Raw genomic sequence first — 19753 nt, 5'->3', positions numbered from 1 at the left:
TGTATCATGAAGCTAGTGAAGCAAATATGCACTGGCTTCCAGCAAAAAAATAAGTTGAATAAGCAGACTTTTGTTTAGGACTAAGTAAGTTCTTGAAGGCACAAGAATGATGTAAAGAAATGTAATGGCTTTTACTGATGGTCACTGTGAAATCATACGGAGGAGATGCATTATAAATGACAACCTGCAAACAAATGTCTGAAGAAAGAAAAGCTTACAAATCAGCCCCCTAAACACTTGTATAAAAATTAACTCACCAGTGGTAAGCAAGCTTGAACTCTTTCACAATAACTTGCTTGCTGGCTTGAGACTTCAGCAGTTTCATTAAGTCCTGGGTGAAGCGCTTTATTTGAGCTCGATGAGTAAGTGTCAGTAGGCGTTTTGAGCCCATACCAAGGATCTTCAAAGAAACAAACAAAAAAAAGTTATGTACAAACTTTAAAAGCTGCGATTAAAGCTTAAAGATACCCCCTTTCAGCTATATTTTTAAGTAATTCCAGACAAAGTCCCCAATTCACAAATTCAAACCTATCTGCCAAGTATATAAGTGGATTTGTCAGGAACATGATACAACCAATATGGAATTTAACAACATAAAACAGATTTTGAAAAGAAACTGATTGAAAACATCAGCACTGTACAATAAGCACACACAAGCACCGTGTAACATATTAAAAAGCTGCATATGAGCCTGAAGTGACATGTTGTATTTACAGAATGACATCACCAAGGTACTTTTTTTTCCAAAATCTCTTTATTTCAATTTTCTTTTTCCAAATAATAACACGGTAACTCAAAAACACAAATAAACAATACAAATACCTATCTAAAGAAAACAGACAACAATCTCATTCCGAGAAAATTATATATATATATATATATATATATATATATATATATATATATACATACACACACACACACACACACACACACACACACAATATATACACAAGAAGTCACTACATCGTCAAGTAAAGTATGAGAATTCTTATGTTCATTTGGTCTCATAAGGGATAGTTAAGAGGATAGTCTATATATAAAGTAAAAATAGAAATTTAACCATTTATTTGTATGTTTAGGGAAAATATCTAGTTACACATATACTAAGAAAAGGGAGAAGATGCAAGAAAGACTGGTTATACTACATTCATTTCTTATTTAAAGGTTAGCTTTTCATGACAATTTGTAGGCAAATTTTATTTGTCAAGAATTATATCTAGCAAGTAACCCCAATATTTTTGGTAATAGCGGTTTTTTGTTTTTGAATAAATTAATTTGTGAGATGAGATATATTTGATAGCAAGATTGCTAAAATTTCCCATGTAATTGGTGACATGGCATTCCAATTCTTTGTAATAAAGAATTTAATAAGGGCACACACCGTAATAAAGACATGTTTTAATATTTTTGGGAGTTGATTGATATTTATGTACAATATAGCTGTCGCCCAAGTAAGGGTTGATTTTTCATATCCCGTCTTCTCTAATATTACTCTCAAGGAACACCATAAGTTGTGCATCTTAGTACAGTTCCGCATGACATGTAAAATATCAGCTGTTTGATCCGGACAATGGGGACATATAGGGGAAAAGTTAGGATTGAATTTATTTAATTTAGATAAGGTATAATATAGATTATTTACCATAACTTGTGTATATAACAGCTTCTTGAAAGGAATGAATTTGATTGTATTTTCAATGGCTAGTTTCTTATTTTCTTCGGTCAGTGATTGATTTTTCATTTGCCAATAGTTTGAAAATAATAGAGTTCTGATGTTTTGCACTCATTACAATTTTATAAGTCCTAGAAATTGTTTTCCCTTTAATCGCAAGATTTTCAAGTATTAATTTAACTAAATCTATGTTCTGTAAGTCAGTGTGTATTTGTGAGAATTTAGCATTTATAAGATGATGAAGTTGGTTAAGGATAATACTATATTTCATAGGAAGTTTGAGTTCAAGTCTCATTTGCCCCGTGTTAGAGTCTTTCTATTGGTACATATCCCATATTGTGTAGTCTTTTATCAGGGGGTAGTTTGTTAGATTTACTGGTTTATTATTTATTAGTAAATTAGGATTTAGGTGTAACGGTTGTATAAGGGCAAAAGCGTCAGCTAATTGCAATGATTTAAATAGTCTGTGTGTTGTAAGAATCATGTTTTTAATTAGTGGGTGTAAATTCTTTGTGTATATGCTAGCCTGGTTTAAATTCAAGAACGGTAAGGATTTGATATTACAGCCAAGGGATTTCAACTGTTTATACCAGATTTTGGTCCACTGGGGTGTCCAAGTATTTATATATGAGTCATAGTTTATTATTTGTATTAGTCTGTATACAGTAATTATACTACAGTAAAGCTTAAAATCAGGTAACCCCAATCCCCCCTTATCTTTGGCGAGTACAAGTTTTGCATATTTAATTCTGGTAGATTTGGGATACCATAAGAATCTTGATATAGCTTTTTCCATGGCAAGGAAGAAGTTTGGGGGAATATTTGAAAAGGTAGCATTTAATTGAAAGAGTATTCTTGGTAGAAAATTCATCCTGACAACACTAGCTTTTGACAGTAGAGACATATTAATGTTCTTCCATCTATCCATATCTTTTGAATACTAGTCCATGTAGTTAGTAGGTTATTGTTTATAATATCTTTGAAGTCTGAAGTAAATATTATTCCTAGATATTTTATCTGGTAGTTTATTTTGATCTCACTCATAGGAAAGTACAATTCTTTATGCCCTATAGGACTGAGGGGAAATATGTGTGACTTGTTTAAATTTAAATTATAATTTGAAACTACCGAGAACTCATCAATAACTTTTATTTTTGGGAAGTCAGAAGTGGGGAGCTGGAAGTATATATTTAAGTCATCAGCAAAGGCAGAGTATATAAGATTTGTATTGTGGATTCTGGGAATATGACGAAAGTTTTTTTGTGAAATAAACAGAAGGAGGGGTTCTACATAAAGATTAAATAGGCATGGCGAAAGAGGACATCCTTGTCTTGTACCACTGGATAAGAGCATAGGGTTAGTTATAAGTTTATTTACCTGTACAGTGGTATAAGCTTTCTGATAGAGAAACTGAATAATTTTAATGAATTCTTGAGGAAAACCATATAAAGGCAGTATATTAAAGAGAAAGTGTAAGTTCACTCTATCAAAAGCTTTAGTTGCATCTACTGTAAGGGCATATGTGGGGCATTTATCCCTATTAAGTAGTCTTATAATGGTATCTAAAAGGAGGGTGTTGTCATTTGTTTACCTGTTTGTCATAAAGCCCATTTGTTGCTGGGAAATAATAGAGGGGAGTATATTCTTAAGTCTATTTGCTATAACGTGGGCTAATATCTTAAGATGAGTGTTGATGAGGGCTACTGATCTAATTTGCTGGATCGGTTGGGTCAGAATGCGGTTATTTAAGTGATCTATAATTTGCTGGATCGGTGGGGTCAGAATGCGGTTATTTAAGTATTTGTCTGTTGTACCGTACTGTATTATATAGTTGAAAACATCACCAAGGTACTAAGGGTGCAGTTGAAGTATTCTCTTAATTACAACTTCAACCTTCATCTGCTTCAACGGAAGCAGCTTACATTTCAACATCTTTGCTCGGGAATACTGTACAAATTCAAAACATAAGGGATAAAGGCCCAAAATCAGGGACATTTTCTTAAAATATTACAGTAATTAAAAAACGTTAACAGTACAGGTTTTGCATCAACAAGAATGAAACCAAGTCTGACTGCCATCCTCAGCGATTTACCAGAAAAAGCAAACATTTTGCAAGGGGCAGAGCATAAATGAGGCAAAATCAGTTACACTTCGTAGGTATGGCAAGCAGATCTTGAGCTTTGTGTTTGGTCCTTTCCCCACTGCTGTGCAACCTTGTACGTACAAGGGGAGACGTGTGTGTGTGTGTGTTGTGTGTGTTTGGTGGTGGGGGATCTGAAGGAACTTTCAATCCCTCAACCATCTCAGTACAAGAGAATTGGCTCATACAGAACAGATGAAGCTTCAGCACTTAGGACGAGAGTTGTTAGTAGCAGACCCAGGTACTAAACTACTACTACCAGCTATGACATTTCCCTATTCTCCAAAGGTTGGCTACTTCAAGTAGTTTATTCTAAAATCATGCACTAGTACAGGCTTCAACCTCATCTTATCTCTCCTACTGACAGTGAATCAACATAAAATTAGGCACTTAAGCCTAAGCTTCAACCGATAAGTAAGCATGCAGAATTCCACAAAGGTACTTCCTTATCAAATCTGTCAAAAATACTGAGTAATTAGAGCCAATACAAAAAAGTGGAATATGAAAATGCTTTATTTCCAATTTAAAGAAAAACCTGCCTACAACTACAAAAAGTTTGTACCATATGTATATAAAACTTGCATACAAGCATATGCACATATTTGTTTCATCACAGCTTTGATATTTTACATATTACTGCTGTCTGAATCACTCAAAATGCTGCTACAAGTTCTTATACCCTAAAAAAGGACATAATGGGGACTGCAATAAGGATGCAATTTCATTTTTTTAGTCTGTTCTCTTCTCAAAATGGTGCATGGGACACTGGAATACAACACAGCTTGCACATCACAATTGAATATTTTCCCCTCCATTTAGCTACAGTGACAGTAGACAAGTTTTGTTTTTTAGATGGTCTTTGAAAGCAGAGTCATTGTTTCATCTCAACTGAAATACTCTGATCTGTGACTACTTTAAGAAGATGGTAAAAGCCTTTCCTGGTTTGTTTACATTTTATTCAATACAAACACACCATGTTTTCACCTCTTTTCAAATGTAGCCCTTTAGAAATTCAGGATCCCCCCTAATGCTCATTCTTGTAAGGTGTAAACTAGTCAGATCTGCTCATTCATCAGTGATTCAAGGTTGCCATTTCAGAGCTAGCAAAGGTAATTATAACTGCTTGTATGTTCAATACTGTGCTTAATTCCAGAGTTAACCAAATAAAAACATTCCAACAGCCAAGAATTAAGAGTATTTACCAAATGGTTTACGCAGTACAGCTTATTCTTATTTATAAGAACTTCTTCTATTTGATAACGTTTCAGATTACTTGGTCACAGGAATTGAAACTGCAAAATCTCTGCTATCCATCCTAGTTAATGAAGGATGCAAAATTAATTTCTGGGGAAAAAGTGAGATTTGCACAGGAAAAAAAAAGGTAGGTGCTTCAGGATCTGTGTTGGGTAAACAAGTGGAAATGGAAAAAATGAAACCTTTAGAAGAATTTAACAGTAAATATTCAAGTGAAATTACAGAAAAAAAAATAAATGAGACTGACTAAATTGCAGGGTTATGTCTTTAAATTACTTTAGCACATCTGAGATACAAGGAAGAATACCATTTTCCAACTATTGCAATAAACACAACCTAACCCTTACAGATGAGGAAAGTACAGTTGTCAGAGTGCAATCACTAACAGCAGACACTCAGGAAGAAACTATGCAGTAATATGACTACTTATCCATGACAACTTACTGATGATGATCTGCCCCTTCCAGTCTGATCTCAAGAGCTTTTATAAATATCCCCAAAACTCCACCCACTAGCCCAGTGATCGATATATATATATATATATATATATATATATATATATATATATATATATATATATATATATATATATATATATATATATAAAAAAAATTTTTTTTTTGAAAAGATAACAGTACATGTGTCTTTGGCTATTGGCACAATGGCTCTGGTTCTTAATTTTCAATATGCTTGCTCTTAGGTACCCCCGAACAAGAAAAGCAGGTGGGTGGGGGACCAAAGGACAATATGCTCAGAATTTACCACTTTTTTCCAACCTTTGACAGGTTGATACCTTACCTTTGTCACCCCTCAGACACCTTGGGGAATGGTAATAGAAGTTTGAAGAGTAAATTAGAGCAGGACGAGAACACAGTACTACAGCAGTGATCCTAATAAAACTACTGTACTAAATATTTTATCAACTGAAAAAGTGTCACTAACTTTTTCATACTTCATCAAAATAAATGTTAAACCAACTTATGTCTACAAGATTAAAGTTTAAAAAAATGTTTTTGCACTACATACCTCATTCTTGTGCAATAATGTTTTTCTCATTTTGTACAGAACAATGAACAACCTTTTCTTTTTATTTTGCCCTCCTGAAGCTCTCCATTTTGGAGCAGAATGTCTCCATTTCAATAACCACCAAAACCAATCCAGCTGTAGTGAAATTTGCCTGAAAAAACCTTTGGATCCCAAGCTTCAAGTTAAGTTGCATCTTACTACAACTGCAGAGAAACTATAAAATGTTTAATATGCAAATTTCCTAAAAATTGTAGGCAAAGATAAAGATAATACCAGGCTTCAAAAAAGAAAGGACAGAAGTCAGCAGTAATGAAAGCAAATTCAAACGTGGTAAGCCAAAGAAAATTCTATACATGAAGCATTTACTTTGATACGAGACAAAACACTATTAAATGTACAATGGGAATTAAATATAGTGCTTAAAGGGGCTTACTATAGTAATTAATCTGTGTAACAAAACTCTTTACAGCCACACCTCACTGAAGCACAAAATAAAAACATAAGTAAAGACCTTTACCTAGAAGGCAGCTTGAAGTCAGAAATAACACTGCACGCACCTAGTATGGTTACAGACATAAGAAGAGTCAAAGATTCTAAATGAACATGCAGGCTCTGTGGGGAATCAGAATAATTTCATAACTGTATGTACAAGCAAAGAATTTAAGGAAAATTCACAAGATTTAAAATAAATACAAGTGATGAGGATGCAAACAAAACAGAAATATACCAAAATGAACTCAACATAAAAAAGATAAAGATTTCTGTGGAAGAAAATATGTGCACCAAGAAACAGCAGCTGTAGTGCATAAGTAAGACCAAGTCCAACAAGACCAAGCATGAGGTCAAGATAGCTGGAGAAGGCCTGTGAAGCTACGTCCAAATCCTCAACAGCAGCTACCACCTTCACTGAGCAAAGTGATATACCGAATTTGCTGGCTGACCAGTTCAGCTCAAACTTCTCCTCCACTTCCCCCGCCTCTCCCCATGAAGTACCCACTACCATAACCCCCCACCTAACTATTAAATGGGGAGCAGGCCCTGGCAGCGCTTGCCACTGTCAAAAACACAGCCCCACTGGGCCCCCCAACATTATCTTGGAATGCCTCCCATTAAATAGCTTGAAGCATGACCTACCAGAACCACTTGATTCACTTTTCAACTATAGCCTCAAAACAGCCTTTGTACTACAAGAATGGAGGACTGCAACAGTTATCTCGCTTCACAAGGGTGGACCACCAACCAACCCCAGAAAAGTAATTATGTAAAATACTACCATAACAGTAGATGTCCTTCTCTTCACTATGGCAGAATTCTTCACCATAGGGATCTTCTGCCAAGGACAGCCCAACATCCAGTCAGCATACCAAAGCCTTTAGATCTTGTATGTAGCATTCATCATACATATACTCCCTGTTCAGGATGTAGGGCATAAAGGTGATGTAAGGACACAGTTATCCTGACCTGAATTGCCGAGTACAGAGCAGTCCTCATAGGACCAAGGAGGCAATGCACATTCAGAAAGAGAAAAGGCACATGGAAATGGAAGACCCTTGGCCAGGAGCCAAACCAAAACAAAGGCCAAAAGAAAAAACGGGGATGGAGGGTGGGAGCGAATATTGCAACACTGAAGGGAAGGACATCTACTGTTGCATTAAGATTTTACACAACTGTACTATGTCCTTCTATATCACTGTTGCAGTATTCTTCACCTTAGGGAGGATACAAGAGCTCAAGAAAATGATTGGGAGGTGGAAGCCTGGGAAGAGCAGTCAACAAACCCATGCAGAATGGCTCTAGCAAAACCTGCTCTGCCCCTAGAAACCATATCAAATTTACAATGCTTAGTAAATGCTTGTAGAGAAGACCAAAGTAGCAGCTTCAAGTATTGAATTGGTGTCAAAACCCTTGAAGAATGCACGAGAAGAACCAACAGGAATAGTGAAGTGACCCCTAATGGAAGACCAACATGCACTGAAAAGAATAAAAGGAAATGGCTTTAGATGGCAACCTGGCGATGTAAACCTTGGCTCTAGATGACGGTCACTCGTGAAATGGCACCTTGACCCCATGTGCAAAAATGGGAAAGGGGTTGTGGATGGATCCAGGAGGAGATGGTTTGCTTAGAAACAGTCAAACCCAACGTTCTGGGATGAAAAGAAACAAAAAGCTGGTCAGACTTACGAATGGCCTTAATTTTATCTAAATAATAACTGAGCTGTCTGTGCAGATCCAAAGTATGTAGAACCCTCTCGCTAGCAGGCCAAAGCGGCAGAAAAAAAGGAAGGGAATTGTACTGTCTGATTCAAAGACAACTCATTAACTATGATGGGCAAAAAAGGATTAGTATGAAGGGACACCCTGCCCCCGTGAAAAAAAAACAAAAAAAGAGGGATGGCCATAAGGGCCTAAAGCTCGAAAACCCTCTGTGCAGAAGTAACAGCAAGCAATAAGACAATCTTCTAGGTACAATGTTGTAGAGAAGCTGAACCTGCAGGCTCCAAAAGGAGCCTGGGTCAGTTTTTCTAAATAGAAGTCCCACGGAGGAGAAGGAATAGGCTTTCCTTGGAGACCTTAGATCCTGGATTCCTTTAAGAAACTTAGGCCTCAAAATGAGAAGTCAAAGGAGGATTTAAGGGCAGACGAACAGAAATAGCTGACAAAGAATAGTTGTGTAAAATCTTACCATAAACAGATGTCCTTTTCTTCCATGTGGCAGTATTCTAAACATGAGGGTTCCTCCACCTGAGGTAACCTGAACTTCTGGCCCATATATAAAAGCTTAGCCTGGCTGTGACGTCTGCATGCATAGACCTCAGAACTGAAAGCCCCAGTCGGACAGTAGTCTAAGAGAAGCTGATCAGGATGCCATCCAGAGTGGGAAAGTTAACTGAATATAAAGGAGAAGAGGAAGTAGATGTCTTAGAGCTGGTAAGAGGGAGGATATGAATACTGCAACATGAAAGAGAAGGACATCTCTGGTTATGGTAAGATTTTCCACAACTATTCTATGTCCTATTCTCATGTGCAGTATTCTAAACATGAGGGAGAGTACCAAAGCTCAGCATGTGTTATGGGGGTGGAAGAAGAACCCTCTATGAAACCATGAAGGACGGCTTTTGCAAAGCCTGCCCTAGCCTTGGAGATGTAGTCCAGCTTGTAATGTTTAGTGAAAGTGTGGACTGAAGACCACCTGGCTGCCTCTAGGATAGTGGCAATATCTAAGCCTTTGAAAAAAGCTCCTGAAGAGGCCACAGCCTTAGTAGAGTGGGCCCTCACAGCGCAGGGAAAGTGTTTGCCATGGAAACAGTAGCATAAGATAATGTTGGAAATCCAGGAAGAAACTGTTTGGAGACAGCTTTCCCCAGGGCCCTGGGGTGAAAGGATACAAACAACTGGTTAGACTTTGATATTCTTAGTCTTGCCCAGGTAAAATCTAACTTGCCTGTGAACATGAAGGGAATGGAGATCTCTCTCGCTGTCATTCTATGGAGAAGAAAAGAAAATGAGCAGATGGATGGACTGGTTAAGCAAACGTTCACTGATCACTTTAGGCATGAAGGATGGGTTTGTGCGAATACAGACCTTATCCTTATGAAAGATTAGGTATGGTGGGACAGCCGTAAGTGCCTGTACCTCTGGAACCCTACTAGCCGAAGTCAGTGCTACTAGAAGCACTGTTTTCCAAGTGCATATTTTCAGAGAAGCTGACACTGCTGGCTCAAAAGGTGTAGTGGTGAGTTTTTCAAGAATGTAATTCAGGTCCCATGGAGGGGGAATGGGTTTTCTCAGTGGCCTGAGATGGAACCCTTAAGAAAAAGCTTTACCTCTAATTTGGATAGCAAAGGCGGAGTGAGAGGTAGGCAAGCGAAAATAGCTGATAAATGGACTTTCACTGAGGAATATGAAAGTTCTTTAAGTAGCTCACACACGCAAGACAAAACTAGAGGTACATCTGCCTAAACAGGATCTAGTTTGTGAGGACACCAACTGGAGAAGCTTTTCCATTTAGATAGGTAGGATCTCCTGGTACTGGGTTTCCTGGCCTCCAGCAGGACAGAAAGCACATCTTCTGAGTAAAGGTGTCTAAAAGGCATCAGAAGTTTATCACACACAGGGTCAACTTGAGAGTTTGTAGGTGCGGGTGGATGAGAGATCCCTTCTGTTTTGTAACGAGAGCCACTTTGAGAGGTAACTTAGGGTGACTGCCCTTGGCTAGTGAAAAAAAGAAGAGGGAACCAATGCTACTTTGGCCAAAAGTGGGTTATCATCAAGATTTTTGGGGTGTCCAGTTGAATCTTCAGCGTGACTTTCTGTATGAGAGGGAAGGGGTGGAATGCATAAAGAAACATCCCCTTCCAGGAAATCAAGAATGTGTCCACCCTCCATGCCTGAGGAGAGCGAGTCCTTGTGCAGAATAGCTGCAGGTGTCTGTTATGAGGGGAGGCAAACAGATCTATTTGGAGTGTACTTCACCTGTGGACTACATCTAGAAACACATCCCTGTGCCACATCCATTCGTGGTTCAGAGATATTGACCTGCTGACAGCATCCGCCTGAACATTGTTTTGTGATGGAATGTAAACTGCCTGGAGCATTACTTTGGAGAGGGGGTCATTTCCCAAACTTGGATAGCCAGCCTGCAAAGTAAATATGATTTTGCTCCCCCTTGTTTATTGTTGTACCACAGGACTGTGTTGTCTGTGAAGATTTTTTTTTTTTTAGAGGCCCTGGACATTTGAAGCAGGGAAAAGTTTTTAGGGCTAGGATAAGGGCAGTCATTTCCTTGATGTTTGTGTGTTTTTTCCTTTGATGGAGGTCCCACTGTCCCTGAACCTTCTAACCATTCATAGTTGCTCCCCACCCCAAGTCTTATGCATCTGTGTACACCTGTTGAGCCGCAGGGAGAGGTTGTACAGGTAAATCCTGGGTTCAGGTGAACTTGCTAGCTCCACCAACAGATCTCTTTCTTGAGACATGGAAGGAAGGGAATCTGAAATTCTAATGGGTGGGTGTGTTAGGACCAAACATTCTTCATGTGTAACCTCGCCAGGGGTAGCACTGGAAGTGTGGCTGCCATGAACCTCAAGAGACACAGGAACTCCCTGGCTGAAATGCAGCTGGCTAGGAGTAGGTCCTTGAAGTATGAGGTTAAAGATGTGACCTTTTCTGAGGGGATGAATCCTTCATCAGATCTGTCCTTAATCTGCACCCCAGGAACACCTGATCTTGTGAAGGGGTCAGGGAGGAATTGAGCTGGTTGATGGTGAAACCTAAGGCTTCTAGGAGAGAAGCAGTGAATAGTAAATGCTTTTGGAGGGTGTTTGGGTGATCTGCCTGGATAAAGAGATCGTCTAGGTATGGTAGAATTGAACGCCTCTTGTTCTGCAAAAGGCTACCACTGGAGCTAGGCATTTTGTGAATAACCTTGGTGCTGTGGCCAAACCAAAAGGCAAGGCAGTAAACTGTTAATGCAAGAATTGTACAGCAAGATGCAAGTATTTGTGATAAGGTGGGTGGATAGGGATGTGAAGATGTGCATCCTTCAGGTCTAAACTGGCCAGATAAGAACTGGCGATCAATAGTGGAAGAAGAGTTTGAAGGAAGAGTATGTGGAAGGTGGGAACATGGAAAAAAAGGGGTTTAGGAGGGACAGGTCTAGGATGGGTCTCCATGGTCCATCCTTGCTTGAGACTACAAAGAGTCTTGAATAAAACCCCTAGGCCTTCCTGTCCACGTGGGACGTTTTGAATTCTGCCCTGATGGACAAGATCTTGAATGATCTGTGGGATGAGGTGAATTTGGTCCTTTGGAGGGTGTGGGATTCCTTTTGGGATGGGTTTTTCTTTCCATGTCATGAAATATCCTCTCTCACTATTGACAAGAGCCAGTTGTCTGAGGGGATGTGTTGCCACAGGGGAAGAAAATGAGAGAGGTGAGCAGAAAGGGGAAGTTTGTTGGTAGGGGTCTGAAAGTCATACATTGCTGGGCCTGTCAGGAAAGGGCTGTCTAGGTGTAGACTGGGAGGAGGTAGGCCTGGCAGAGGATGACTTCCTGGTACCTTTTCTTGGTTTTGAAGAGGGTGGTGCGTAGATCTTCCTGACAAATCTGGGTTTGGCAGGGTAGTTTTTGTGAAACTTTGGCAGTGGTGATAGAGAGATGCTTGAGGTCCTGCAACTCTGCTTTTCTCTTGTAGGGTCTTAAAAAGCTCTGTTGCCTGTTTACCCAAAAAAAAACTATTATCAAGTTGAGCATCCATGATTTTACTTTTGAAATTGTCAGGCAGAGGTTGTAACCTAAGCCAGGAGTACCTCCGAAGGACACACGCAAAGGCAGCTGATCTAGATGATGCTTCAGCTGCATCATAGCTGCATTTTAAGGAGTGCCTAGTAACCTGTGCAGCCAATGAGAGGGTAGAGGGGCAACCCGTGCTTTACTGAATGAATCAGGAACAGAACTGAGTCGGTCTAAGGCCTGAAGAACTAGTACCAGCACATATTTTACCATACAAGTTTGGCATTTTATGGCTGTGAAGACCAAAGTTGAAGATGTGTAAATTTTCTTCCCTAATCTGCCCATCATTCTGCTGTCTTTTTCAGATGGAAGCAAAGAGGAGGGATTCTGTCTGGATTGCTTATCCGGTGAGACAGCAATTACTGCAGGGTCTGCCAGGGGGGCTTAATGAGAAATATGCAGTTGTCGGGTACTTTATAGAACCTGTCTAGTCTCTCTGGTGCAGGTGGCTTAGAATCTGGAGCTTTGGAGGATGAGGCAAAAGGATCCAAGTTTGCAGGGATGGCTGACTGAGAAGGGGATTCCATCTGGAGAAGCTCATATCTTTTTTGAACCTCTGTCATTTGGGTGGAATCCCACTTGAAATACTCCCTCATTTTGGTAACTGTTTCCCCAAATGTAATGTCTTCAAGTGGTGAATCACCTTCTAGGGAGTCTTCTGGTGAGCAGTATCCTAACGGGGAGGCCAATTCTGAAGTATAACAAAGGGATATGTAAGAAGATGAAGACGAAGATTCCTCTTTTGGAGCTTGAGGCAAGGGGCCTAAGGATGCAGGGACTGGGGCTCAACGCTGGTAGAGCAGACAGGACCTGTGAAGTAGCAAGCCCAAGGGCCATGAAGGCCTGGAAAAGGGATTGGAAAAATGCTTGCCAATCTGGGATACCCTCAGAGGAAGCAGACAAGTGTTTAGTTTTTTGCATCTTTTAGAGTGATGGCGTCCTAGGTCCAGTCTGAGTAGGTGTAGGCCTAGGATCTAAGGTCATAGTAGGAACTGAGGAAGTCTCCTTGGTAATGGAAGCTGGCAAACAGCGTTCAGGCAAACCGGGTCCCCCTCCCCCATTGGAAAGCAACATCAGTATTATCTCGTGGACATGCTGGTCGGAGAAGCTAGAGCAGTGTCCAAAATGGAACCTGCCGTAGCTGCTGAAGCCATCAGACATACCTCAGCCCTTAGATCGGCAGCTGGCAGGACATCCAAAATCGGATGTGCAGGCTGTTTTTCAGGTCTTGAAACTTTTGCCTTTTTCTTAGGCAGTTCAGACGCTACACCTGGTGTTTCTTCCATACCCAAGGTTATTCTCTTATGGCTTTGGTTCTCAATGAAAAGATTAAGGGCCGCTAGATGGCTGTGTAGGGTCTTCGGGACAAATGACTGCCAAATAGAACAGGACTTGTAGTTGTGGGAAGGCCCCAAGCAAAAGAAGCAGAGATTGTGGCCGTCTTTGTGCGGGATTTGACATCTGCACTTACACCTTCCCTTCCTAGATGACATGGACGAAATCAACTAACAATTAAGCAAAAAAACAGCAACCTGAACTAGAAAAAATAAAATAAAGGTTCCCCAATGAGGTACTTATCTTATTAGACATATTTGGCATGGAGCAGAACGAGTGAGCAGACGTTCAAATGTTGGCAGAGAAGTTCTGAGGTCTGTGCATGCAGACGTCACATTTATGGCACCTATGTGGAACATCCCATGCACCCTACAGCAGCCAGGCCAAGCTTTTGTATATGGGCCAGATATTCGGTTTGCCTCAGGTAGAGGATCCCTCATGTTTAGAATATGGCAACATGAGCATAGGAGGACATATGGGCCTTTACAGAAGAATAAACCAAGCCAGACTGGAGCAACTCACAAACAGACCACCACAGGGACTCGCACTGAAAATGGGTCGTGGTTATGAGCATAACAGAAAACCTCTTTCATTTGGACATATAAAACTTACTGGTTGTGGGTTTTATTGCTTTCTGTAAAACCCAGAGCATGACCTCAGAAAAGAGTTGCCTAAAAGGGATCAAAACTCTATCACGCACAGTGTCAGTTGAAGAATGGACAAGTGAGGATGGAGAGACCCCTTGGGGTCCAACCGGTGAGGTACCTTGTGTTGACTTCCCCTGGCCATAAGCATGAAGAGGGGTAAAGTACAGTTGTGTACACTTACCATAAATGTAGATGTTCGAGTGTATTCACTGTTGCAGTCATTACATTTGGGTAATCTGCTAGCAGGTTGCCCTCAGTCGGCCTGAATAACAAAGTCTTGGTTCCTGCGTCGGTTGCTGTTCCCTCTTCCATGACGTCAGGTCGTCAGGGGTATAAAACATGCAGCCGATGCCATTTTAATCAGTTTTTCTTGCCCCAGGTGTCAGGTGCCCCCCCAAATGGGGAGCAAAAATATATATACATAACTATAAATATATAAATGCACATTGGAACACATAAAATTTACCTTCAACTAAAAGAAAATACACCACAAAGGCTTTTGAGTATAGTGAAGGAAAGAAAAGGTATAGAAAGGGGGCTGGCGGGTGGGTAATCCAGACTGCAACAGTGAATACACACTTGAACATCTACATTTATGGTAAGTGTACACAACTGTACTATGTACTTAGTGTTTCACTGTTGCAGTCATTACATTTGGGTAGAATCCCTAAGCTATGGATGGGTGGATGGAACTAAACAGCATTAGGAGCAGCTATAAGGCCCTGCAGGACTGCAGTGGCAAAGCCTGCCCGGATTTAGAAAAGAGAGGTAAATGGTAATGCTTTGTGAACGTATGAACTGAGCTCCAAGTAGCAGCTTCTAGAATGTCTCTGGTAGGGACCCCTCTGAGAAAAGCTGCTGAAGAAGTGGCAGCCCTGGTGGAATGGGATCTGATCCCCTTGGGCACAGGTTTACCATGGTGCAAGTAGCAGAAACGAATGTAATGGCTTATCCATTTAGAAATGGTCTGCTTTTATATAGCCTTCCCCTCTGATCCTGCAACAAATGCCACCAGTAGTTGCTCAGACTTTCTTAGAGATTTTGTCCTGTTTAAGTAGAATCTTAGTTGTCTGTGTACATCCAATGAATGCAGAATCCGCTCCCCCTTGTTCTGCGGATTTGGGAAGAAATTTGGCAGGTGAATGGTCTGGTTAAGAGCCACACTGGATACCACCTTAGGCATAAAAGGATTGGTCCTGAGGGCCACCCTGTCCGGGAAAAAAATAAAGAAAAGCTCCACCGCCATGAGAGCCTGTAGTTCTGAAACCCTTCTAGTTGAGGTGACTGCCAAAAAAAAGGCTGTCTTCCAAGAAAGAAATTTTATATCCGCAGTAGCTGCTGGTTCAAAAGGAGGTAGGGTGAGTTTTTCCAGCACAAAATTGAGGTCCCATGTAGGAGCTGGCGCTCTCCTGGGAGGCCTTACATTTTTGGCCCCTCTGAGGTACTGTTTTAGCAGGGGATGAGAAAAGAGGGGAGGCTCTGTGTTGTAATGAGCCGAGATGGCAGAGGCATGGGTTTTTATTGAAGAAAAAGATAGGCCCTTGTGAAGCATCTCAGTTAAGTATTGCAAAATCGAAGGAATATTAGGCTTTGCTGTGTCTATTCCTTGTGCTTGGTTCCAAGCACAGAATCTCTTCCATTTATCAGCATATGATTTTCTAGTACTAGGCCTTCTGGCCTCCAAAATGACATCCATCACAGGTTTACTGAGAGATGTGGTTGGTGAAATTAGTTGATTAGCCATGCTGCAAGATTCAGAGTTTGGAGCGGAGTGTGCAGAATTTGATTGTTCTGCTGAGACAATAGGTGAGGTTGTTTGAGGCAAGTACCACGGAGGAAGGTGTGACATACCTTAGAAGCGGGTACCAGTGTTGGCGAGGCCAGTCCGGAGCAATTAGAATCATTTTTGTTTTTTCCTGTCTGACTTTTAGTAAGACATTGGAGAGTAGAGGCAGAGGGGGAAAGGCATAGAGATTTTTCCAGCTGAAAAATAGAGCATCCACTTTCCATGCATTTTTGTGATGAGTTCTTGTGCAGAATTTGTCCAACTGATAGTTTTGGGGAGATGCAAATAGATCTATGTCTGGGCTTCCCCATTTTTGTGTTAACATGCTGAAGATTTGTGGATCCAGTTTCCATTTGTGCGGGTCCATAAGACTTCTGCTTAGGTCGTCCGCCAGAGTATTTTGCTTTCCTGGCAGGAACTGAGCTTGAAGATGTATTTGGTAAGTCAAGGCTGTGTTCCACAAGGCCATGGCTAGACTGCAAAGGGGGTAGGAGTGGTACCCCCCTGCTTGTTTATGTACCACATAACTGTGGTGGTGTTAGTCTATCAGTAGTTGTCCTGGATGAAGTAAGTCCTTGAAGGCTGTCAGAGCATTCTGAACAGCTAGCAATTCCTTCTGGTTGATATGTAGAGGCATTTGGTTTGGGCTCCATTTGCCTTGAATGCATCTCCCTGCCAGGTGCGCCCCCCAAGCATGGTCTGATGGGTTTACGTGGCTGGGGGTAGAATGAATGACAGTCCCTTGTTTTGGTGACAGGTCTCTGCCCTCCAAAGAAACTCCTGTTGCAGGCAGGGAATGAGAGGAATCATTGTTTCCAGCCTGTGACAATGTTGACTCCATAAGCTTTTTAGATACCATTGAAGTTTCCTCATATGCAGTCTTGCATATGGAATTAGTAGAATGCAGGATGCCATGAACCCCAAAGCCTGCAGAATTTGCCTTGCAGATAGCTGGATTTTTGTTGCAACTTGTTTGAAGTATGTTGTCAATTGAATTTGTTTGTCTGGCGTGAGGTAAGCCATCTGGGCAGTTGTATTCAAGCTTGCACCCAGGAATGTAATTATTTGAGAAGGTACCATTTGTGATTTCTTTTCATTTATGGTGTACCCTAGGCATGCTAGAAGCCTTTTTAAAAATGCCAGATGTTGAAGAATAGTGTCCTTGTCCTCTGCCTGAATGAGACAATCATCACGATAAGGATAAATTTGAATGTTTCTTTGTCTGAAAAATGCATTTACTGGTGCCAGGCACTTTGTAAAGACCCTGGGCGCAGTAGATAAGCCAAAGGGCAGTGCAGAGAATTGGTAATGTAAAAAGCCTGCTTTGAAGCGGAGGAATCTTCTGCAAGATTCCCTTATTGGGATATGCAGGTATATGCCTCTTACATCTAGAGTTGCCAACCAGGCATTCTTGCCTAGCATAGGCACTAGCTGTTGTAAAGTCAGCATTTTGAAATGTCCAGGAACGTGTTTAGAATTGATAAGTCCAGAATTGGATGCCATGATGTGTCTTTTCTGGGAACCAGGAAAAGTCTTGAATAAAATCCTTGTCCTTTTTCCTTTTCTGGTACTGGTTGAATAGCCCCCATATCCATGAGGGACATGACTTGTTTCTGGACCTCTGCCCACTGGTTTGGTGGCAGATCTGGCCATCCGTTTGGAATTGGCAACGTGTGGAAATGAAATCTGTACCCCTGGGATACTATGTTTAATACCCACTTGTCCTGGGTAATTAAGTGCCAATTTTGAGCATGAAGTGCTAGTTTTCCCCCAAGGGGGCTGCCAAAAGATAAGTGCTTGGAGATGGCAGAGGAAAGTCATTGAGACTACTTACTTTAGGGTTGTGCTTTGTTACCTCCTGATTTGGAGGTGGAGGCACCCCATTGCTTTGACCTGCAAGACTCTTGTGAATGATATCTGGAGCCTGATTTGCTGTGAGCGGCTCTGTTGGACACAGGAAAGGACCAATTCTTAGTAGGCCAGTGCCTACTGAACCTGGGTGGCTGCACTTGCAAGAAATCTTTTACAGTTTGCATAGATTTAGCTTTGTCTTCCATTTTCTTTAAAACCTCTTCTGCCTTATTACCAAACAGACTGTCATGCTGTAAAGGGGCATCCAACAATTTAGCTTTAACATGATCAGGCAGATTTTGATCCTTGAGCCAAGCATGCCTTCTTATCACAGATCCAGTTATGATGGCCCTGCAAGAGGCCTCCAAGGAATCAAAACCACATTGCAAAGTATGCTTTTCAACCTGTTCTGCTGAATGCAATAAATCCTGTAACTCTATTTTCCACGCAATCAGAACTCAACATCATTTTCTGTTTCAGTAAGCCCATAACATACTGTTGATATTTAAGCATATGAAACTGGCAGTTTAAAGCCCTGATTGCCAAGGTTGCAGACGTATAAACCTTCTTTCCCCATCTATCCAGCATCCTTTTTGGCTGTAGAAGCCTTAACACCTTTGAGACCCTGAGAAATCGTCTCAGGGTCAGCAGCAGGATTTTTGAAAAGAAATTTGTGGGAGTCAGGAGCCCTGTAATATCTGTCTGGCTTACTAGGAGCCGGAGGCAGGGAATCAGGAGCCATGCTTGATTCAGAGACCACATCATTAACAATGTCTAATACAGGAGGTATTGCCAAAGGCCTATGCTGAGTAAGAAGTAAATCCCTAAGCCTCTTTTTTGATTCTGAGAAGTCCTGACTCTCCCAGTGAAAATGTTCCCTTAAAGTACGCAAAGTCTCTCCAAAAGAGTAATCCTCAGGAGGAGAAGCAGAAGGGATGGATTCCTCTGCATCAGAGTCCTCAAAAGGTGCAATAGAAAATTCCTGATCAGAAGAGGAATCAGAAGAAATGGAAACCTGATCTGAAGAATCACAATCAGTGCCTTACCTAGGGCTCTTAGCGGGGTGGGGTTAATTAAGGCAATTAAATCCTCAGCCATTTTGATCATTTGTTTTTTAGGCATAGGGGCCTGAGCACGTGGCTCATGCGTCAGTTTTTTAGACATAAAAGTTGGTTTTGGCCTTGTCTTTGATGATGCTGAAAACACCCTCAGAAGCCAGTGCCTGCTCAGCGGCTCCAGACCCATCCAAGGGAGAGACATCCGCAGGTTAAATTCTCATGGCATACCGGACTCCGAATGGGTCTTGGTAGAGGCCTGCGACTCAAAAGTAGCGGGTATCAGGGGCTGCAAAAGCGCCCCACTGAGTACCGGCAAACCGGCGACTGGCTTAGTAGCTTCATTTCAGGGTAGTTAAATCTTGAACTAAAATATTCAGAAGCAAAAATATACAGACGCTTAACAGTGCGTTGGTTAAATTTAGCACAAAACCGACAGCAAGGCACATTGTGATCAGGGCTTAGGCAAGGAATACAGTACAAATTAAAATCCTTATAAGGTATTTGCTTCCCACAAGTAATGCAATTATTAACTTTTACTGACATTGGTAAGGAGCAAGAAAAAGTTTCCCCAACAGGGTACTTAGCTTTAGTTTGAAGACTTCGGTTCTGAAACTCTAAAACTGAAAATTTCAGGAGCTGGCCAACCGGCACTTGCGAACTGCTTCTGCTTCGGGAACAGCAAGAAAGACA

General features: G+C 41.0%; 1 protein-coding gene across 1 annotated transcript in view; it reads right to left on the bottom strand.

Annotated features, from left to right (window-relative positions):
• MARF1 (meiosis regulator and mRNA stability factor 1) overlaps positions 1 to 19753 on the bottom strand; it is a 2255654-nt gene that overhangs the window by 698693 nt on the left and 1537208 nt on the right. The window contains exon 16 of the mRNA XM_044088896.1: positions 258 to 400. Within this exon, the coding sequence (XP_043944831.1) occupies positions 258 to 400 (143 nt within the window). The remainder of the gene's footprint in view (positions 1 to 257; positions 401 to 19753) is intronic.

Source organism: Protopterus annectens, chromosome 12.part0 (assembly GCF_019279795.1).
Source record: "Protopterus annectens isolate FY-2018-M chromosome 12.part0, PAN1.0, whole genome shotgun sequence".
In the NCBI taxonomy this organism is placed as follows: Eukaryota; Metazoa; Chordata; order Ceratodontiformes; family Protopteridae; genus Protopterus; species Protopterus annectens.
This window is presented reverse-complemented; position numbering and strand designations above follow the sequence as displayed.